Genomic DNA, 23,580 nt, shown 5'->3' on the forward strand with positions numbered 1-23,580 from the left:
ACCACTCAAACCAAGTCTAGTCTTCCCAAAGCAACACTCGTGTTCTCTTCTTCCCCTGCCTCAACACTACCATGGACTCCCTACCGCCTCCAGCACCAACTCCAACCTCTCTGATCTTCACTGAAGATTCTCCTCGATGGGATATTGAGCAAGCTTTCCTGGGTTCCCTATCCTGCATCTGACCTGCTTCTTCCCTGCAGACACGCCTTCTTGCAGCTCACTTCTGCATTTCTACAGAGCACTCCTCAGAGAGGCTTTCTTGTACACACCTCTTCCTGTATGTGTGCAGAGGTGTGTGTTCCCACCCACATTTCACGATTCTACAGAATTTGGCTCTTCTATTCATCAAGCACAACTCTGGTGTAGCAAGACACAGCCATCCATGATGCCAAATACACAAACCACATGGCAGACTCCTCACAAACTCCCTCCAGCTGGGGTGCTGAGCGCCAAAAGCTAAAGACTACAAGCAACGGTGGTGATATATTTTTAAAGTGTGCACAAACCTCAAGGAAGCAGTCGGGGAAGGGTTCCTAGAAGATATGGTGGGAGGTGAGCTGTGAAGGTTAATCCCAAGTGGGCAAGTAGAGGCCCAGGGAAGATGGAATTGGGGAAAAAAGATTATGTTTCCAGTCAAGGCAAAGAGGCCGAAACACAGGCCAACTGTAGCACACACCTGTAATCTCACTAACCCGAGAGGCAGAAGTAGGAAGATCACAGACAGTCCAAGGCTGGCAAAAGTGTGGACTTCATCTGGGGGAGGGGGGAGGCGGAGGGGGGAGAACAGCTGATGGGGGCTCTGGGGAGACCTGCATAGCTGCAATGGGTGATGGCTACTGGGTAAGCAGCTTCCTAGAGTGGCCTACTTTCAGGAAGAAAGGAAATGGAAGCTCTAGTTTATCATTCCCGGACAATGTACCTGGCTTTAGGTAAACTTGCCCATTGCTGCAGTCCTCAGTACTTCAGTCTTTAAGATGATGGTTTTTATCCTGTGCCATGCTGCCTCTAAGGAGGCTTTAAAAAATGCTCATGGGGACTGGGAAGGTGGCTCAGTGGTAGAGTGCTTGCCTTGCATGCATGAGGCCCTGGGCTTGATTCCTCAGAAAAAGCCAGAAGTGGTGCTGTGGCTCAAGTGGTAGAGCCTTGAGCTGAAGAGCTGAGGGACAGCACCCAGGCCCAGAGTTCAAGCCCCACAACTGACCAAAAAGAAAAAAAATATATATATATATATGCTATATATATATATATAAAATCATATATATTATGGTAATCATAACCCTTTCACCTTTGATAAAGGCTCCAATCTGGGAGCCTCTCAAAACTCAGCCATAAAGGTGTCCATTCCCACTGACCACTAGACTGTGATAGGGCTCTGAGCAATTCAGTAGTAGAATGGTAAGGTTTGCCTGGCAGCAGAGTACCCGGTTAAGATACTTACTCTGTGGTGTATGAGAACACAGAGAATGATCCCCCTCCCCACACCCCAGGAGTGTCAACGAGGCCTGCTCCTCACCTTCCAGGTTTGGGTGAAAGGTAGAAATGCTGCTCTGAGATTTTCCATGCTTTATCATGGAAGTGACCCTCTGGATATCAGCAAGCTCCTTATCAACCCAAGGAGCTAGAAAGAGGTCAGTGGGCTTTTCTAGGCTATAAAGGGATTAGAAGAGAAAGGCCAGAAGCCCCGCTGTAGGACAGGGTGAAGCGTGATTGAAAGGCTGGCTCTACTCCCAAGTCCCTCTCAAAAGCATGGCATGGAAGATCAGCATGCCAAACACATCTTAAATCCAACTTGCCAGGCTCAAAACAGATGGAAAGAACCATACTATTCTCACACTTGCTCCTCACCTTTTTTCCCTGAGTAAGGAGAATTGAGACTTTGGAGTGTGGAGTGTGGAGGGGAGAGGAGGAAAGGGGGAGAGGGGGAGAGGGGGAGAGGGGGAGAGGGGGAGAGGGGGAGAGCGGGATAGGGGGATAGAGAGAGAGAGAGAGAGAGAGAGAGAGAGAGAGAATATGAATGTGTGTTTAATCTGGTTTTGTTACATTGTTTTTAAAACAGGGTCTCAGGATGTATCCCAAAGTGGGTTTGAATTGGCTTTGTAGCCCAGACCAACCTTGAACTCTATCCTCCTGCCTCAGCTGAGCCCAGCGATCACAGGAAGGGACCACCACACCCTGATAAGCTTGAGTTCTTGTAAGCTTAAAGACAGTAGATAGCCAGGCACTATCTTCATTCTATTTCGGATTATCGCTTCTATTTTGTCTTTACCGGGTTGTTCCTGAAGTTCACATTCTGACACTTACTGGAAAATGCAGTCTTCACCTACGTGATTCACCTCACAGTCTGGACAATCAGCCCAGTGAACTTTCTCAGAAGCCCCTCTGCTTTGTCTAATGGAACCCCACACACACAAAGATTCCTTCAATGTAGTGACCCCCATCCCAGCACTCAACATCCAGGTAATACATCTTTCATTCCTTCTCTTTCCAAAAACCATGAGCTCCTTAAGGCCAATGATGACTATCAAATTCATCTCCTAAAATGATACTGGATATACTGTACTTCTTTTTTTTTTTTTTTTTTTTGCCCATCCTAGAGTTTGAACTCAGACCCGAGTGCTGTCCCTGAGCCTCTTTGTGCTCAAGGCTAGTGCCTACCACTTGAGCCACAGCACCACTTCTGACTTTTTTGAGTAGTTTATTGGTAATAAGAGGCTGACGGGGATTTTTTTTTCCGGAGCTGGCTTCAAACTACAAGCCTCAGATCTCAGCCTTCGGAGTAGCTAGGATTACAGGGGTGAGCCACTGGCATGTGGCCCTGTACTTATTTTAATAAGGAACAACATAAACTTCAAACACTAAGACCTAGTAATTCAGACTGCCAAAATAGAGGCAAGTCTTTTTTTTTTTTTTAACTTAAATAGAAGGGAGCGGTGAGCAATAAGTCAAGAGAAACTTTTACCTGTTCTGCCACTTGTACATCCCATGGTCTTAGGTGAACCCCTTAACCATTCAGGCCCATTTCCTCATTGGGAAGCAGAAAAGCTACAATTTTAACTACATTCAAAGTGCTTCCTGCCGTCACTTCACATAGGGAGCATGGGCACTGTCTCACCTGCCTGACAGAATGCATGCTAAGTCAACAGCAGAGAAAGAAAGGGGACAGCATTCTGGTCAGCCCCTCCCTCCACTCCTGACTGCAATACTTCCCTACACCACCAAGCCAGTCACCAGTCTGTGCCACGCCTGCGCGGCCCTGCAGGGGGGTTGCTTCTGCCAGCACCTTCGCCTCTTCGGAAGTGAGCTGCAGAAAGTCATCCAGAGCAAGAAGCAAACTGACATCAGAAACAAATGACACATCCCCACAAGAGCGCACGCAGTAGACTTTCTGAGCGAACAGGGACTTCCTCAGTCTCAAGGACAGCACCAGCATGTTCCAGAAGTCACAGTTCTGGCCCTGACAGCCGGTGGTTTTCGGGTTTCCCTCCATGACTAAGACTCAAACCCAATATTATGGGAAAAAAGGGACAGCACACCCACTCATGCTGAGTCAGGCTGCAGAAGTCTTGCACTCCAGCTCAGACCTATGGAACCTGAGTTCGAACACTCTCCAAGTGAGTTGCAGGAGTTCAAGCTTTTCTGACCCCCAACTCTACTGCCAGTAAAGAACTGTAAATTGCGTATGTGTGCTGCTGTACTCACCCATTATGGCCTTGACCAAACACATTAATACTGAAAACAGAGCCAGGCACCAGTGGCTCACACTTGTATTCCTAGCTATTAAGGAGGCTGAGATCTAAGGATCACAATTCAAAGCCAGCCAGGGCAGGCAAATTTTTGAGACTCTTATCTCCACTTAACTACCTTTTAAAAAGCCAGAAGTAGGGCTGGGAAGGTAGCTCAGTGGTAGAGCGCTTGCCTTGCATGCCTGAGGCCCTGGGTTCGATTCCTCAGCACCACATAAGCAAAAAGAAAAAAGCCGGAAGTGGCACTGTGGCTCAACTGGTAGAGCGCTAGCCTTGAGCTGAAGAGCTGAGGGACAGCGCCCAGGCCCAGAGTTCAGGCCCCATGACTGGACCCAAAAAAAAAAAAAATTTAAAAAAAAATTTAAAAAAAATAAAAAAATAAAAAGCCAGAAGTAGAGCTGTGGCTCAAGTGGTAGAGCACTAGTCTTGAACAACACAGCTCAGGGAGAGCTGCTAGGCTCTGAGTTCAAGCTCCAGGACCAGCATAAATAAAAGCTGATTTAAAGTAGAAAGCTGGGGGTTGGAGGTGTGGCTCAGTTGGCACAGTGCTAGCCAATGAGAAAAAAAAAAAAAAAAGCAGCCACAGGTACTGTGTTGGAGGCCCAGTCTCAGATTTAGGAAAAAACATAAAAGAAAAAAATAGAAAAAAAAAAGAAAAAGAAAAAGAAAGCGGGGCATATGCCCTGTGCCTGCAATCCCCACCTCTGGGAGGCTGAGGCAAGAGGATTCCCAGTTTCTGGCAGCCCAGACTACATAACGAAACCTTGTTTCAACAGAATGGAAACTAGTGAGGTTATAAGATTGTTCTGGCATTCAAAGCAATCCTCAGGAACATAAGGACCTGACCCAGGAGCTGCCTCCCCCACTGCTGGCTAAAGGAAATGTTCTCAGTGGAGTTCTGGTCCCAAACCCATCATCTCCTCTCACCTCTCTGAAAGCACTTTCCGGCTCCTTTTGTCCATCACATGCCAGTTTCTCAGCCAAGTATTTTCCCTGCTTCTAATTTCTCCACCTCCACTCAACCACAGCTTACACTGTCCTAGCCTTCACTTTTTTTTTTCAGAAGTACTGGGATTTGAACTCACAGCCTTAGGCTTAGGCAAGTTGTTTGTTCAGCTAGCACTCTACCATCTGAGCCATATCTCCAGTCCTGCTTTTTGCTGCTTATTTTGTAGATGGTGTCTAACAGACTTTTCTGTCTGGACTGGCCTCAAACCATGGTTCTCCAGATGTCAGCCTCCTGAAGTAAGCTAGGATTTCAGGTGGAAGCCAATACATCCAGCTTGTCCTCCACTTACTGTTCTTAATCTTCCCATCAATGCCTGCATGGATTTTTGTAGATGGAAGTTTCTAGTCCAGCTTAAATTTATGTCTTCATTACTCCATTTGTTAGAGTCTAGAAGGTGGATTTCTTTAATGCTAAAGCACTTGGTGTTCCTTCTAATTTCTAGAGCGCTCAACAATATAACTCAAGAAAAAGTGACTCGTCAAGACACAGAGGTTTCCAGGTTGCTTTAAGGGACACCACTCCCTGTCTTCAGATTAAGTATCTATTTCTGGAGTGCTAGTAAACAGGTTCTTTTGCTGGAAAGCAGAATCATGGTCTATTCATTAAAGAACAGAACAGAACATGGTGTCAATGGCTCATGCCTGTAATCCTTGATATTCATAAGGCTGAGTGAGATCTGAGGATTTCAGCTTGATACCAGCCGAGGCAGACAAATCTAAGACTCTTCATTCCAGTTAACCAGCAATAAGGCAAAACTGGAGGTGTGACTCATGGTAGAGTGCCAGCCATTGAAAAAAAAAAAAAAAAAGCCTTTCAAGAGAGTGAGGCCCTGAGTTCAAGCCTCATTACCAGCACGCACACATGCACACGCACATACTCTCTCTCACACACACACAAACCAAATACATTAATAAAATACAAAATAACAGGAGAGTGGCCCAAGGCTACACTCCTCCCACTTCAAAGTAACTCTCAACAGAAGTCCAAGAAAAAGATTACTTAATGTAAGGTAACTGCAAACAGTGAACCAGCAAAGTCTTCCCAGATATTAAGTCATGATATCAATGCTCTCAGTATCCTATAACCTGAACCTAAAAGATGCTAGGAAAGTTTAAAGAAATGTACATCCAAGAAATAAAAACTTTACAGAAATGTAAACTTGGGAGTCAGACAGGAGACAAGTCTCTCCTCTTATCTCCAGTCCTCAAGACCATTGCACTCAAATACGCCAGCAGCTGGGATTTTTCCCTAGAGCATGAACATTTCAAAGGTGTCAAATGTTTAGCATGATTCTCAAAGGTTCTGCCCACCTGCAAACCCCCTCAAAACCCCAGCAATATCCTTCCTATTCACCCACTGCCTCAAGCTACACTCAGAAGTTAGGCTCCCACCCATCTATGACTCATCTTTTGGGATCAGGGAACAGATCATTAAGCCCCAAATCAAAATCAAGTATCCCAGAGTCTACTCAATATTCACTGATAATGCTTCTCTCCTAGCCCAACCCCAAACTCCCATCATGGCCTAGTTTTAAGCTCCCTCTAACTCTCCATTTATCCAAACTCAGATCCTGTTCTGACTGTAAATACGAAGATCCCATTACACTCTCCAAGTCTAAGAGAAAGAGTGGAGAAGATAGATACCATAGCAGGTATCTTCTGGAGCTATAAAAATAGTGCTCAATGAAGTGGCTCAAGTGGTAGAGCACTCGCCTTGAACTGAAGAGCTAAGGGACAGTGCCCAGGCCCAGAGATCAAGCCCCATGACCAACCAAAAAATAAAAATAAAAAAAAGTGCTCAGTGCACAGAAGTGACCAGATGTGAACACTTACTCTAGGGGAAAGGGGACTGGCTGGTATTTTTTAGGCTGGATTCATCATAAGAATTTGTAACCATGTCTACCAAGAATTACCATTATATACATTCTATAATGCCTACCTTTTTTTTTGCGGGGGGGGGGGGGGGGCGGGGGGGGGGGGAAGGTTCATGGTTCTTAAACTCAAGGCCTGGGTGCTGTCCCTAAGCTCTTTTGCTCAAGGTTAGTGCTCTACCACTTTAAGCCACAGCTTCACTTCTGGCTTTTTGTTAGTTATACAGACTTTCTTGCCTAAGCTGGCTTTGAACTGTGATCTTCAGATTTCAGCCTACTGAGTGGTTAGAATTAATGGCTTGAGCCTCCAGCATCCAGCTAATTAATCCCTACCTTTTTAAGCAGGGTGGAAGTGATTTAAATCTGATCATTTCATTAATGCAATGGAAACACATAATAAGAAAGACTCCATGGGGCTGGGAAGGTGGCTCAGTGGTAAAGCGCTTGTCTTGCATGCATGAGGCCCTGGGTTCAATTCCTCAGCACCACATAAGCAAAAAGAAAAAAGCTGGAAGTGGCGCTGTGGCTCAAGTGGTAGAGTGCTAGCCTTGAGCTGAAGAGCTGAGGGACAGCGCCCAGGCCCAGAGTTCAGGCCCCACGACGGAACCCAAAACAACAACAACAACAACAAAAAGACTCCAGAAGGATTATCTTTCCAGAGGATGAAGTTATTTTTTCATACACTGAATGCAGAACTACAAAGAGGGTTACAATCCTTATGAATCCTCTTGAGAGGCTTAAAGTCTACGGGATTCACAAAGCTTTATCAGTTCCCTCCAGAATAGGTAACTTTTTCTGCTGTTGCCTATGGGACTAAAATATACTCAGGTTAAAGTCATTCACTTACAGTTCTCTGCTCTTCCTGGTTAAGTCTCACTCCTAGCCTGATCTAGGAAGATGGCTGGAAGACGGGAAGGAGTGCCAGATTTGGGGGGGGGGGGGGGAGAAGGGGAAACTGCAACAATGAACCACAGTTATTACCTCCTAACCTGTTAAACCCAAGATCATGACTTTTCTTTTCATTAGTGCCAGGGCAATGGGTTGGAGAAAACGGCCTTAAGGGTCTGACTGGCTGGTGAGATAGGAGGCAATCTCTTCATATGGGGTAAAGAGAGGTAAATGGCTCATCAGGGCTGGACCAAGCGTCCGGTGCGATGTGACCCATCACTGCCCAAACCGTGAGGCAACACTGTGATTGCGAAGGAAGCCATCCCGTCAACGTAGACGCAAACATCCAGTTGTTCCTGGCTCCTGGAGAGAACTGCATTAACATCCAATAACCGACAAACAAAGCTGTGACGTCCCCGCAGGCAGAACAAGGCCAGTCTAACCCCTAGTGTACAGGGCTCCCCAAGGCTGGCAGACAGGTGTCACTGCCCGGCCTGGAGAGACAGCGTCCCCCCTCCTCACATCCAAGCCCGTGTGGCATCGGACCCCTCCCGGGTCAGCGACTGCCCCCCCCCCCCCAGGCCGAGGCCCGCTCGATTTAGAGTCCGCATCCTTCTAGGAGCTGGAGGGGGCGGGGACGGAGCCCGCGCCCGGAGCCCGCGCCCGCGGTCCCGGCCCTCAGGATGCCTCCGCCGCGGCGGCGGCCGCCATGGACGCTCGCCACGCGGGACACCGCGTCCCCGACACACCTCCCCGCCGAGAAGGGCACACTCCGTGCTCCCGGGTCAGAAACAAGTCATAAAGTGTAAACAACGTGAACGACCACGGGGACCCGCCGTCCTCCCGCCCGCGCGGCCCCGCCCCGCTCCGGGACTCGCCAAAACAGCGGCCCGACCCACTTCCGGGAGTTATTTACAAAGCACGGCCACTCCCAGGGCTTCCCGGAACACGTCCTCCCCGGGAAGCCGACACCGGGTGGGGTGGGCGGGCGCTCGGAGCGGGGGCCCGGGGCCTGGCGGTGTCCACGCCGCGCTCCCGGGCCCGGGCGGGCGACGCGCCCGCGCGCGGGGCAGGCTGGGGGCGAGCGGCGGCACGTGAACGCGGCGTGCGGCGGGGCGGGGCGTGCGCTGAGGAGCTCGTGCGCCGGGCGCCGCAGCCAATCCGTGTGCACGGCCTCTCGCGGCCCCGCCCCTTCCCGCCAGCGGCCGCGAGTCCTCACCTGACCTCTGGGAAGATGCTGAGCGTGCTGGCTGGACCACGGTACTCAGCTGATTTGCGCGTGCGCTCGGGGTGGGGTCCCCACCCCGGGACCCCTCCAAGTCCACCGGGCTCTGCCTTGACCCCCCGCCCTCCTGTCTTATTTCCAAGGCCTTGATTATCTGCGTGCGTCCCGCATTACACCCCCTGACTCCTAGGATGTCTGAAGAGGCCAGATGTGGCCTTTTTGATGTTATTAATCTATGATCGTAGTGCAATGATGGAAGGATTATAAAATGTTCCCGATGGGTTTTCTTCCAGGTGTTTCTGTCGGTAAACACTTCAGATGTTTTATTCAGCTTCAGGAAAGCTGGTGAGATTCGCCCTCACCTCTGCTGCCTCTGCCCCAGGGCACCGCTCAGGGGGTGACGGGCAGACATCATCATGAGGAGTTTTATTTTTTCTCATTAAAATTCCCAGGCGCACAGGAGTCCCAAGTTGAAGACAGCAAAATGGAATGGAGGGAGAGAACATTGGGCTGTCGGCTTAGAATAAGAGATCCGTATGAAAGAATTTATGATTTGAAAATATCCATTGAGGAGGAAAGGTGTATAAGGGAGGAGGGATCTTCAAAGGGTTCTGTGTGCGACTATGGAAGTATCTCAATGAAACCTCCTTGTTACACTAATTCAAAAGCACAGCTTCAAACTTCTATACCTAGATAGATCTTTCTTTTTTTTTTTGGTTGGTCATGGGGCTTGAACTCTGGGCCTGGGCGCTGTGTCTCAGCTCTTCAGCTCAAGGCTAACACTCTACCACTTGAGCCACAGTGCCACTTCTGGTTTTCTGGTGGTTCATTGGAGGTAAGAGTCTCACAGACTTTCCTGTCCCGGCTGGCCTTTGAACGGCAACCCTCAGATCTCAGCCTCCTAAGTAGCTAGGATTATAGACTTGAGCCACTAGCTCCTGGCCAAGATTCAGTTTCTTTATTTCCTTATGTAACATGCAGTCTGGCCTTTTTTTAAAAAAAGTTTTTTAAAAATATACATAAAGTATACCATTTTAAGCATATAATTCAGTGGTTGTAAGTGCAGTCACAATGTTATTCTCTCAGAATTTTCATCATTACAAATAGCACATTCTGTTTTTCTGCTTGGTTTTTAGTTGGTTGAATTTACTGTATCCCAAACAGAAATTCATTCACTGAATTCTTCATTTGGCATGATTTTAAGGTTCATCTACCATGTAGCTTGTACCAGAATTTCTTTCTTTGGGGGGGAGGGGGCTGAGTAATAGTCCCTTTGTATTTACCAAATTTTGTTTATCCATTCATCTGCTGATGGAAAACTGTTCTGCTATGAACCAGTTTGTCACACACAAGCTTTTTTGTTTCTTTTTTGGATTGGTTGTTTGTTTGGCTTTATATGGTGCTGGAGCTCAAACCAGGGGTGTATGTCGAGCAAGTATTTTGCCATTGAGTTACATCCTCAGCCTTCGGATTTTGAGATAGAGTGTATAGTCCAGCACAACATGGGTTTGTTTGTTTTTTTTAAGATCTTACCAGTCTGACTGAAGTTAGAGAAAAGTACAAAGCCATAGAATTAAAAAGAAAAATAAAAAAGACTCAGCTGGCCTTTCCAGAATATGGTTTAGGACACACTGTCACCACACATACTGTTTATTGGTATTCTTCCCCAAATCAATTTTGAAAGTTGTAGAAAGTTGGGGGGGGGTAATCGGTTTCTGGTAAAGCAGTAGTGGCCTACGACCTTTTAGTTCAGTTAAATCATTTCTAATGAGAAAGCTTTTTAAATAATCCAGGACTTAAAACATGATTCAGCTTGAAGTCGGGTTTCTTGTCATTCTCCATGTGTATCAAGGCCACAGGATATGATGGGCCAACCATGACCCTTAGTGGAGCCCTTGCCAACTGACTCATCTTTGCTTTAAGGATTCACATTCAAGTTTTAGATTTCTTCACAAAGAAGCCAGGTCATGTGCAGGTTGACATTCCTTTGCTGTTACTATGAGGAAACAAGTTGATGATAAAATTCTTGTTTTGACTTTCTAGAAAGTCTGTCTGGAAAAATTACTTTGAAAAATTAGCGTTCATTTGTTTCAAGCCTATAACCCAGAGTCATAAGATTAACTTGGACTCTTTGTTTTGTTGGTCAAATATGAATGAGGTTTTTGTTTTGTTTTGGTGGTGGTATTAGGGTTGACACTCAGGGGCAGGGTGCTGTCCCTTGGCTTTTTTTCCTCAAGGCTTGGCACTCTACCACTCAGCTCCACTTATGGCTTGTTGCTGGTTAACTAGAAATAGTCACACAGACTTAAATCCTTAAATCTCTGCTGAGTAGCACCATTGGTATCTAACAATTTTTTTTAATTAGCATACAATAGTTTTATTGAGGATTTCACTGTGACATTTCCACACATGTAGACAATGTATCAACCTCACTCTATCCCCCTATCTCACTCCTCTTCTTTTCAAAGTGGTTTTAGTGTTCTTTTTTATTTTGGGGGGGGGAGGGTCCGGTGGTGGGGCCTGAACTCTGGGCCTGGGTGCTGTCTCTCAGCTCTTCAGCTCAAGGCTAGCGCTCTACCACTTGAGCCACAGCGCCACTTCCGGCTTTTTTCTTTTTGCTTATGTGGTGCTGAGGAATTGAACCCAGGGCCTCAGGCATGCAAGGCAAGCACTCTACCACTGAGCCACCTTCCCAGCCCCTTAGTGTTCTATTTTTATACAGGCAAATAAAATCCTTGGACCATATTTATGTTCATTTAAACCCATTTCTCTAAAATGAAGCCACTAGCTGGACCACCAGGTACAAGGGGAAGCTGGATGCATATCAGAATGATCAACCAGCCACATTTGCCTGGGAACTGGGACATCACTCGAACTGGTGATTTGATGCTGAAACCAGAGAAAGTTGGACAATCTTCACCCCATTGGAAAGCTAACTTGGTCCACTGGAGGCTGGGCTGCTCGTTCAGGAAGGCTTCCTGATGTAAGCATCACCCTTCCACTCCCAAGAGCCCTTCACGCTTTATGCAAAGGGGAGAAAGGCAAGCGGCTTTGACATATACAGACACATTGTTTTATGCAAATGGATAAAAGGAGAGAAAGGCAGTTGCCTATGACATACACAGAAACAGAGAATATGGAAAACCTAGTAAATGCTTTCCTACTAGCTTGGGAGATGCCATACTCAGTGCCCATAAGTAAACCACACAAAAATGGTGCTAGGAATCCTTTATGTGCCTCAGTGATTATCAGCCCCAATTTTGAGTGTCTTTTCTTGCCTTTCTTTTTCTCACCACCTGATGGTGCCACTGCACAGCACTGGGCCCTAATTCAGGCTTAAATCCCTCCCTCCCTCTCTCCTCCCTCCCTTTCTTCCTTCCTTCCTTCCTTCCTTTTTCTTTCTTTCCTTCTTTCTTTCTCTCTCTCTCTCTCTATTTCTTTCTTTTCTTTCTTTCTCTCTCTCTTTCTTTCTCCTCTTCTTTCTTTTTTGTTAGTACCGGTGCTTGAACTCAGGGCCTGGGTACTACTGTCCCTGAGCTCTTTTGCTCAAGACTCTACCACTTTAAGCCACAGTGCCACATCCAATTTTCTGGTGGTTAATTGTAGAAAAGAGTTTCACAGGGACTTTTCAGCCCAGGCTGGCTTCAAACCATGATCCTCCAATCTCAGCCTCTGCAGTAACTAGGACTAAAGGCATGAATCACTGGTGCCCAGCTAAATTTCTTCTTTAATTTTTTTTTCTTTGTTCCTTTTTGGTTTTTGTTTCTGGACCTGGCCTCACCACACAGCTCAGGCTGGCCTCAGTCTCCTGAGTGATGGCCACTGAGCTTTTCCAGGCCCAGAGCAAGATGAGTATTTCTAGATAGCTGCTTGCTATGTAAATCCCAGGCCTTTTGAACTATGAGCTGAATCCGGCTGCCCAGGCAGGTCCTGGTGACCTCATGTGGGCTGTTTAAGGTACACACATATCCTCAGAGCAGAGCCTTTAGCAACCTGCTATTTGGGAGGTCATGGCGACTTCCTAACAGCTACTGAAAACACCCCCCACAATGCCGTTGTGACCCAGGGTCCTACTCTGCTCTCTGCAGCCTACCACCTCTACCCTTCTGTGCCGTGCTTAAAAAGAAACTGCACTCAAATCTCTCGAGGTCAGAGAGAAGACACTTACAGAGTCAGCCATGACCTCCTCTTCCTCACCCCACCTGCCACCCAAGAACAGATCCTGCCATCTCTGACCTAAGGTACCTTCTGCTTACCTGCTCACAGACTCCTACCTGGTTGCTCCACTTGATCCCCGTCTCCCTACAATTTATTCTCAGGAAACAGCCACTGACTTGAATATATATTTCCCAGCACCAAGTGAATCCATATTCCACCTCCACGAAAATCTCCCAGGGACTCCACATGTCATGCTCAGCAAGCAGCAAAGGTGTGATCCTGACCCGATGAGGACTTAGTGGGCTGCCCGTTCCTCCTCCAGCCTGCCTCCACGCTCCCCCCCACACCCACCCTGCTGCAAGAGTTGCCACTGTGGTTTCACCAGTGCTCAGGCTCCGGCATTTCTGCCAGTCATGGCCCTGCTTGGTATGATCCCCAATCTAAGGGCACAGTCCACTCCCGCACCCACTGTGGTCTGCCCACACGTCAGCTGGCAGTGCCAGTCCTATTTGAAGCAGCCCTCCCACCCCATGTTCCTTCTCCTTCCTCTTCCTTCCTACTCCTTTGTCTCCCTAGCACTTACATCCATTGAACTCAGTCAGTTTTATCTAATATTATTATAATTATACTATATACATAATTATAGCTATATAATATATAGTATAATTATAATATAATACATACTATATAATTATATGTAATAATAATTATTATTATTCATTGCCAGTCTTCTCCCCCCTTTTCAGGCTTTCCGTGCTCTGTTCACTCCTGTATCTTTACCACTCACACACAGACTTGATTTACTGGGCATGCAGTAGGTGTGTTAATAGTGTACATCCATTTCTATGACAAAACATCTGAGACAATCAGCTTATAATTGCAAGTCGATAAGGAGGAAAGGTTTCTGAGTTGGCTCTTTTGCTCTGGGGCTTGTAGTGACATAATATATCACCTCAAGGTAGCCAGGAAGCAAGCACAGGAAGAGACTGGAGCTGGGGTACTAATATCCTCTGTAAGGCTACACCCCCATTGATGTAACTTCCTCTACTAGGCCCCATATCTTAAAGGTTTCATTAACGGTTACATGGATTTCAGTGATGCCACAGGCTGGGAACTAAGCCTTCAAAACATGGGCCTTTGAAGAACACTTATCTATGACCATCTAGAACTTGTCACAGAATTCTCAGTCTCACCAGGAACCCTGGCTACAGGTGAGCCCAGATGGGGAGATTAGAACCCCCCAGTCTCTGCAGAAGACCTCTGCCACATAGAAGAGTGGCTTCAATTTGGAGGATCACAGTGCAGGAGTGGCCTTGGAATCAGTTCACTAGAACAACCATACTCTTCTTCAGTGAAATGGACTAGACTAAAAAAATATCAAAGAGCCAGGCACTGGTGGCTCACACCTGTTATCCTATCTACTCAGGAGGTTGAGATCTGAGGATCACAGTTCAAAGCCAACCTAGGTAGGAAACTCTGTGAGACTTTTATTTCCAATTAACTACCAGAAAACCAGAAGTGGCACTGTGGCTCAAGTGGTAGGGCACTTGCCTTGAGCTGAAGAGCTGAGGGACAGTACCCAGGCCCAGAGTTCAAGCCCCAACAACAACAACCATAATAATTATATATATATATATATATATATATATATATATATACATACATTACATCGCCTAAGCCTAACTATTGTTTCAATGAAACTTCTTGTCCAAGTATTAAAGCAAAATAATTCATCAGAATTTCTAGGGCATCATCAAGTCCTCTAGTGAGGGCTACCTAGTGAATTCTTTTTTTTTTTTCTTTTTTCTTTTTTGCCGGTCGTGGAGCCTGAAATCCAGGCCTGGGCACTGTCCCTCAGCTCTTCAGCTCAAGGCTAGCACTCTACCACTTGAGCCACAGCACCACTTCTGGCCTTTTCTGCTTATGTGGTACCAAGAAATCTAACCCAGGGCCTCATGCATGCAAGGCAAGCACTCTACCACTGAGCCACCTTCCCAGCCCTGCCTAGTGAATTCTGTTGTTTATCCAGAACAAGACCTCTGGGGTCTGGTTTTGTCCTTCAAGTACCAACACTGATGTCTATGGAACCTCTGGTCTATCAACATCTGGCTACTGACAGTAGCCCAGCTTCTCTGCTAAAGGCCAGCCTTTCTCTAGAGTCGGCCTGCACCATGCAGATCTTTCTCATGCCCAGGCCAGACCTTTGCTTTCCCTCACCTTGTCCCAAAGTCCATACTTGGTTTGAGGTGTCTCCCCAACTTCCTGTTTGCCATCCACTGATGAGCCCTGTTTCCACTGCAATTGCACAAACGCCTGGATCAGTCTCAGGGAGGTGGCTTCCCATTGCCAAGGGTCAGCATCTCTAGTAGATAGTAAAGGTACCAAACCCATTCCTCCAGGCAGTTCAAAAGCATCCCTAGCACCTTAGCATTCTGGCCCATCAGGGGATGATGATCAAAGCAAGGGCCTCAGTGCCTTTGGACAACGGGCCCACTGTCCATGTGGCTCCAGTCAGGGGCCTGAGGAGGCGCTTTCTGCCAGGGATTGGTAACACAGACTGACCCATCATGGCAGGATGCCTGTTGAAACATCATGAAGCAGCAAGACAGCCACCAAACCCTTCCACCACAGCCTGTGACCTCTCCAGAGCCAAAGCTCCTTGTTCAAACCACAGGCACAAGAGATGGCCATCTGTCCACCCAGGGCGGGAGGAGGTGTTCAACAGATCTGCTTCTTCACCCTGTCACTACTGTCCCCTCCTCCCGTCCTTACCACTCAGCAGAAAATCTTGGTGCTCATCCTCTGCAGGGAATGAACTGGCAACCCTTTTTTTTTTTTTTGCCTTGTCATTTTCTGCATATTCTCTACAAATCAAACATATAAAGAAAAGACAGGAGCTTCCAACTTTTTGAACTAAGTAAGTCTCTGGCCAGCCACAGAGGATGTGTAATCATTGTGTCCTGAGGGATGGAAGCAGACCAGAGAGTAAAAGACTTGAGATTCTGCAAAGATCATCCCAGGGTGCTTTGCACTGAGAACACTTACAAAAATGCAGAGTTGCACAGTGCAAGCCCAGGGAGCCTGTTCAGCAGACCAGAGTCTGGAGCTCTTCATTTTCTACTTCTCTGAGAATATTACCTCTCCCCAACAGACACCAAGCCTAGGTGCCCATGTAGAATGCTTTTTTTTTTTTTTTTTTGCCAATATAACCATAAAGATGAGGAGGCCAGACTCTTCAGACACTCTTCAAGTGTCTATCTCAAAATCAGAGCTGCTGGAAATACGAGCTCAGCCTTATTTTCAAAAGGTGGCTAACTCTAATCATTCACACAGTGAGACAAAGGAGGATACTCTCAGAGGAGGAATGCCTATGTGCTTCTGCTCATATACAATAATACTTACCAAAATGAGCTCCAAGAAAAGGAAATGAGAGGGTTTTTTTTCCCTTGTTGTTCCTTTCTTTGCTCATTTATCTGTCTTTGGGAATTAAGGGGGGGTACAGAAATAGAGGGACAAAGGTGAATCATGCAGCAGGGGTACACACTGGGCACTATGTTGAAAATGAACTACACAAATGTGAGTGAGGATGGGAGGGAAAAACTGGGAGAGAGAGGGAAGGGGTGACACTGTCCCAAAAGAAATGTACTCTTCATCTGACTTACATAACTGTAACCCCTCTCTACATCACCTTTATAATAGTAACAACTTTTAAAAAATTAGAACCACATTTTAACAAAACACAGCCAAAAGTCTGGCTAACCTGAGGCTGGTGATCTTCGGGCCTTCCTTGTGACTGCTCTGCCAGTACCCGACCCAGGTGGACCTGTCAGGGCTGGTTTCCACCTTTTCAGGCTCCTCTCTCCTCCCTCTGGGACTTCCTGCCTGAGTAGTATCCAGACTGTCTCCCAGGAATATATAGTCAGCACATACTTAACACTGAGTGGTCTGCAAACATGACCACAGGCCTGTGGAATGAGCGGGGGACCTCTGTGTGTGGTCACCTGGAGGCTCTTATGTTGGAGGGCATGACTGGCAGACATTCTATAAAGATTTGAGGCTCTTACGTCTTCCCAGGCCACTAGAGAAAGACATGTGATTGACAGGAGGGCACGTCCCTGTTGGCACCTGTCCTCGTGTGACATGTGACTTTTTTCTCCTATGCTCATGTTGGCTTGTTTCATCCACATATGAATATTGGTGAGGACAGGAAGCTTTGTATGGCAAGGACCTGGTTGGACTTGACTTCCGGTTCCAAGGGGTAGGGGGCATGAGCAGTCCATACTAAGGCAACAGAGGCCTTCCAGTATCTGTGCTGGGAGCTGGGGTGGAGAGGAAGAGGGGGGTCTTACCCTGGGAAATTCCCAGTGGTCTAGGAAGTTACAGGAGGGTCTCACAGTTGGCCACAAAGAGTAGAAGAATGCATTGGGAGCTAACTCCAAGATTGCCCAGTTGGTATGTTAGTACTCTACAAAACAAAAACAGAAACAAACAACAACAACAATAAAAAAAACCCTTCCTGAATGAGCCCCCAAGAATGAAATAACCAGCAATACAGACCAGCTCCAGGTATTGTCATTATTTAGAATTTGGTATTTGATACTTCCAAAAGGGCACCAAGATGGCAACCATGAAGAAGCAAAAATGTGTTTGTGTCCCTTGCATTCATGGCTTAGTATTATCTTTAGTTTTTGGGGGGGTTTTTTGGTTCCAGTCGTGGGGCCTGAACTCTGGGCCTGGGCGCTGTCCCTCAGCTCTTCAGCTCAAGGCTAGTGCTCTACCACTTGCGTCACAGTGCCACTTCCGGCTTTTTACTTATGTGGTGCTGAGGAATCGAACCCAGGGCCTTGAGCATGCAAGGCAAGTGCTCTACCACTGAGCCACCTTCCCAGCCCTTATCTTTAGTTTATATTCAATGTTGGGTGGAGGGAGCTGCCAAAAGAATAATCAAGTACAAGGATTTATAAAGCACTTATTACAAGGCCCAAAATATCTGCATGAGGAACAGATCCCGACTCCAATAGCTCACAAAGACAGCATGCAGGAAGCATCTAAGGACAAATGGGCATTAACCTTTGTGCTGTGTGACCAGTGGATGGAAAAAGCCATCAGAGAAGATGTGGACTTGACAGGCCTTCAAAAATCACTGTGTGGCAGGAGGGGGGGGAAGAGGGGGGACACATGCACACAGGCACATGTGCACATGTGCACCTGTAACACAGCACAATGCATGGCAGTTTTCTCTCTGCTTCCATCTGCACACATCTCACAGAACCAGAACACTCAGTACCTGAAACTCTCTCTTTTCCCCCCTAATGTGAAGAACTTGATGATTCTAATACAGACTTGTCACTACACAAGGTTTCTCCCTGGTGGAGACATAGCTTATGCCATGTCATAGCTCAGCAGTCCATGTTGGAAAGGCAGAATGGGTTGTTGAGAAGATAAATGGGCTCACACACAAAACACCCTCCCAGTACTGAGAAGGTAACTAATAAAGGTTAGTTCTCTTTCTCTATCTTTACATCCATAGTGTTGAAGACACAGAGCCTCAAGCATTCCCTACACAAGAACTCTACCACTGAGCCATGTTCCCAACCCCTCTCCTTTAGCTTATTAGGAATAGTTAAACACCATTGTCTGAAGGTAATTTTGTAGGACTCTAGATATGAAAGGGACCTCAAGAATTTAAGAAAGCCTGGCACTAGTGGCTTACACCTGTAATCCTAGCTACTTAGGAGGCTGATCTGAGGATCAAGGTTCAAAGCCAGCCCAGGCAGAAAGTCTGTGAGACTATCTCCAATAAAGTACTCAGAAAAAGCCAGAAGAGGTGCTATGGCTCAAGTGGCAGAGCACCAGCCTTAAACACAGAGGCTCATGGACAGTGCGCAGGTCCTGAGTTGCTCGAGCCCCAGGTTGGAAAAAAAGAATTTTAATAAGGACTTCAGTCTCCAGGCTGAGCCACATGTGAATTATACAGTTTTTTTCTTACTCTTTTATTTTCTTTCTGTGTGTACATTTGTGTATATGCCTCTGTGTGTGTGTGCACACGCGCTCGCACATGCGCTAGCGCACGCGCAACTGCCCCAGAGATCTCAAGATCTCTAGAGATCTTTAGCTCAAAAAGTCCAAGATTTAGGTCCCCCTTTAGTAGTGGCTCCCAAATTTAATCCTCTTGGTGTCTAGCTGACATGGTTCCTGTCCCTGCCTGTTCTAACCAATCTCTTTTGCATTTCCTGTGCGGACATTAACTTCTCCTCATTCAAACCAGTGTTTGCAGACCTACTTATCATGCCACAGAGGGGGAATCCTCCCTCCCACGGCAGCCACAGTCACCCTGGAAACCAGTCAGAAAGAGAACAAGGAGACAGACTTACACCCTAAGCACAGTGCCCGCACCGCCTTCTCCCTGCTTGCCGGCTGCTGAACATGTAAGAGACCTGCGTCATCCCTGCCCCTCCCACCCCCCCAGCGCTGCCCCTATACCATAGGGTGACCAGTCGCAGGCCACCGTGGTCCAGGTTAGAAAAGTGGACTATTTTGGTCCAAGCCCCTCTGGCTCCAGTGAGGCTGGTAGAACCACAGTCTCACATCCTTAGCTGGGTCTCATGGCTCACAAGTACTGAGCACTCAGACCCCTCCAGCACTATTAGAGAGCACAAGAGCTGAGCCCCAAACAGGGGACACCCTATGTCTGCTCGCCCAGGCCTGGCACATGCGGGCTCACAGCAAGCGCTTGGTGGAGACAATGAAAGAATGACTCGGCATGCAACCGCTCAGCTTCGCCCACGGGAAAGCAGAGCTGCCCTGACTTCCTGCCACAGGGACTGTGGCCTTTAGCTGGTTATCTGTTGTCCCAGCAGATCGGTGCTCTGCTAAAGGCCAAGCCTGGCGAGACGTTCTGCATGAACAGCCCCATCAGCTCTTAGCCATCTGAGGAGTAACGCCATGAGCTCAGAGGAACGGAAGCAGTGGGGTGTGGGGCCTGACACCCCACTTCCTCTCCATGACCCACAAGGGAGCCCCATAGCTCTTGTCAGCCGGCTGCCCCAGGATCATGCACCAACCCCTGAGGATTCTCCATCTTCTACCCAATCTTTTGTAATAAGACCCTTTCTTCACCACCACCATCACCCCCTTGCCCATTATTCACAGGTGTGCTACCAGGCCCTTTGGAAGGGCTGTTCCCAAGTCTTGTGCTCATCAAGACACAGAGGTACAACGTAGGAAGGGATTCGCAGCCTTCCCTTCCCGGCTGGCAGCCCACTGAGGAAGAGTACTCCATCTGGCTGCACTCTTGATTTTTGGGTGGGAGACAGCAAAATCTCTCATTAACCCTTTTCTTTTCCTTTTAGTTTTGCTAACATAGGATCTCACTATGTAGCCGGGGCTGGCCTCAAACCCGTGATTCTCCTGCCTCAGCCTATAGAGTGTTGAGATTACAGGCAGGTAGCACGATACTCACTTCTTTTCCCGTTCCTTTAAATTACTCTTTGAGTAGTGAATACATCCAGTTGGCTCAAAACTCCAAAAGCACCGAAGAGTATGTGCATAGATGCCTCCCTCATGCCTGAGCTGGGCAGGATTTGGGGACCCAGCCATCCCTGCAGCACCTCTGGTCACCTGCAGGCCACTTCCACGCAGCAGCAGAGCACCAATGCCACCCACACCCTCACTCCCTGCAATTCCCACTTGCAGCGCTCACAACTCAAGAAGCAGGGAAGCTGTCCAAACTCAAAACCTGCCAGGATCCATGCCTGACCTGGCTCCTGCCACAGGTTCTAGAAAATTCTTACAGCCCTGATTCCAAGGGAATGCTCTTTCTCACACCCTGGGTGGGACCCTTCAGAAAGTAGCATCTACAGAGCAGGAGAATAATACTCCCTTCACCACCCAAGGCCGCCTCAACTCTGCAGATATCAACAATACACAAAGGCAAAACAGAAGATGGCTGGCAGTTTACAAATGTTTAGTTCTGTATAACCTAAGGATGCACGAAATCTCCATACACAAAGTCATTGAGCAACCCAGTTACTTCCCATCTGGCCACATAAGGTGAGAAGTAATCAGATACCTTTGTCTTCTAGGAGTTTGCCAGTGACCACAAGGACACGAAAGCCAGCCAGAGAGTTAATGAGCTCTGCATCAAATGACTTCACATTGCAGCTGGGGGGAGGGAGTAGACGGGGGAGGGGGTGTCAAAGACAAGGTGTCCATGTTACACTGGGAGTGATGGACACAGAACAGACTGCACAGAGCAGAATCTTTCCTTCCTCCCTTTCTTTGTTTCTTTCTTCTCTCTTCTCCCTTCTTCTTTCTTCTCCCTGGTCTCTCTCTCTCCTTTCTTTATCTCTTTCTCTTCCTTTTTCCCTTCCTTCCTTCCTTTCTCTCTCTCTTTCTCTCTTCCTGTGCCTGCCCCAGCTGGGGGCTTGAACTCAGGACCTGGGTGCTGTCCCCGATCTTTTCACTCAAGACTTTTCCCTCTACCACTTACGCCACACCTTCACTTCTGGCTTTTTAGTCGTTCATTGGAGATGGGGGAGGGGGTGTCTCACAGACTTTCCTTCCTGGACTGGCTTTGAACCACGATCCTCAGCTCTCAGCCTCCCGACGTGAGCCACCACGGCTGGGCTCTTTCTCTTGGTTCAATTCGCATCCATACATGGTACAAGCTCCCTGCTCTTTGACCCTCCTTCTCAACCCGCTCTACCCCCCTCTTCCTGTCTCCCAGAGGGACCGGGTGCCGGCCAGCCCCCTTTCACCGATAGCTGCGCTGGCTCAACGCGTACCTTGGCCTCTGAGTGCGGGACAAAGGCCAGTCCAGCGCCCCAGCAAGATGGCCCTAACCTGGCATCTCACGCGTACCGTGGAGGAGAGCACAGAGAGCCACACAGCGCAGTCCCCGCACCCGGGAAGGCCAGCTTTCCTCTCTCTCCCCATCAGCAACGCCCCTCCCCGCCCCGCACAAACCCCAGGGTTGATCCCTGGAGCCCGAGCCCCGCCCAAGACAAACAGAAAACGCAGGATCCGACAGCCTGGTTCCAGAGTGAATGGGGGCTCTGTCCCCGGCCCTTCCGTCCCTGGGCTCGGACCGAGGTGCACCCCGAGATTCGACCGAGCTCTGAGCAGTGTCTGGTGGGGTCTCTGAGCCAAGTGCAAGAAGAGCCAGCCCCGTCCCGCCACCCCCCGGGAAGGCGCCCAGGTGCGAGTCCCCAGGCGGCGGTGCGCGGCGCAGGGCGGACCTCCCAGCCGCCCCAGAGCCCGTGCCCATCCCGCCCAGGGAGAGACGGAAACCGGGCGGGGCGGCGACTTCCCGGTGCCCAGCAGGGGGGCTAGGAAAAGGGCCGGAGGCCAGAACTGGCATCCGACCCGCCTCCCCGGCCCCGCAGCCCCGGCCCGCGCCCCCAAGGTCACGCCTCGCGTCCCCGGGTCTCTCGTCCCGGGGTCTCCCGCCCCGCCGACCCCCTCCCCATGCGTCCGCACCCGCGGCGCGCGCACAGCACGATTCCGGGACCCGCGGAAAAAGTGCCGCGACTCCGCACGTGGCGAGGCCGGGAGGGGACGCGGGGACCCAAGGGGACGCGGTGGCGCGGATCTCCGCCGCAGCCCCGGCATCGCGCTGCCCCCGCGCGCGGGGTTCCGCACCCCGCAAGGATCAGAGCCCGCCCCCCGCCCGTCCCCAGGTCCCCGGGACGCGCAGGGTTCCGCACCTGGCGAGGATCCCAGACACCCGGCCCCCAGTCCCCGGGTCCCCGAGTCCCCGGGGCGCGCAGGGTTCCGCACCTGGCGAGGATCCTAGACACCCGCCCCCCCAGTCCCCGGGTCCCCGAGTCCCCGGGGCGCGCAGGGTTCCGCACCTGGCGAGGATCCTAGACACCCGCCCCCCAGTCCCCGGGTCCCCGGATCCCCGGGGCGCGCAGGGTTCCGTACCCGGTGAAGATCGGAACACCTCCCCCCGGCCCCGGGTCTCCCGGACGCGCAGGTTCCGCACGCGGCGAGGATCGGAGTCCCCCCCCCCCCCGCCCCGGGTCTCCCGGGCACGCAGGTTCCGCACCCTGCGAAGATCGGAGCCGCTCCCCCCGACCCCGGGTCCCCGGGGCGCGCGGGGTCCCGCACCCTGCTAGGATCGGAGCCCCCCACCCCCGGACCCCAGGTCCCCGGGGCGCGCGGGGCGGCGCGGGTCGCCTTACCTCTCGTGAAGGGCATCGCGCAGGGGACGCTCCCCGCGGGGCAGCTCCGCGACTCCTGGGCCGGCCGACGTCCGAGCGAGCGGCGGCCCCGCGACTCGGGGCGCCAGCGAGCGGTGGGGCCGGCGAGGGAGGGGACAGGGACATATTTGGTCAAAGGCTGGCGCGTCACCTCCGCGAAGCAGGAAGCGCGGGAGCCGCGTCACCCCGTGCGCTCCGGGGCGCAGCGGGGCCGGCTGCGGGCGCGGAGCCGGGGCGCGGGACCGGGGCATTGCCAGGCCCTGGAGCTGCCGCCGGGCCTTGGCAGAAGCCTGGAAATGCATGCAGGGACGGGCAGGGCGTCCGCTCCGCTCCCGCCGCCCTCCCGGGCAGGGACGCGGGGAACGTGTGTCCTGAAAAGTGTTCAAATGAACTGAGCCCAGAAAACCCCATCTCTAACTGACTTCCTGCCCCCAGAGTTCAGCACCATGCTGGGCCTGGGTCCGGCCTGAAGCCCGACGCGT

General features: G+C 49.8%; 1 protein-coding gene across 2 annotated transcripts in view; it reads right to left on the reverse strand.

Annotated features, from left to right (window-relative positions):
- Positions 1 to 23,162, reverse strand: part of LOC138805640 (6-phosphofructo-2-kinase/fructose-2,6-bisphosphatase 3) — a 71,629-nt gene extending 48,467 nt beyond the window's left edge. The window contains exon 1 of one of the 2 annotated variants that reach the window (XM_069990526.1): positions 23,081 to 23,162. In XM_069990526.1, coding sequence (XP_069846627.1) covers positions 23,081 to 23,096 — 16 coding nt within the window. In that variant the 5' untranslated portion in view covers positions 23,097 to 23,162. Of the gene's footprint in view, positions 1 to 8,426; positions 8,462 to 23,080 lie in introns of those variants that run through there. The other variant, XM_069990528.1, reaches the window with a different exon arrangement.
- Between the last annotated feature and the right edge of the window lie 418 nt (positions 23,163 to 23,580).

This window comes from Dipodomys merriami, unplaced genomic scaffold (assembly GCF_024711535.1).
Source record: "Dipodomys merriami isolate MVZ:Mamm:240054 unplaced genomic scaffold, mDipMer1.0.p SCAF_4, whole genome shotgun sequence".
Taxonomy (NCBI): Eukaryota; Metazoa; Chordata; class Mammalia; order Rodentia; family Heteromyidae; genus Dipodomys; species Dipodomys merriami.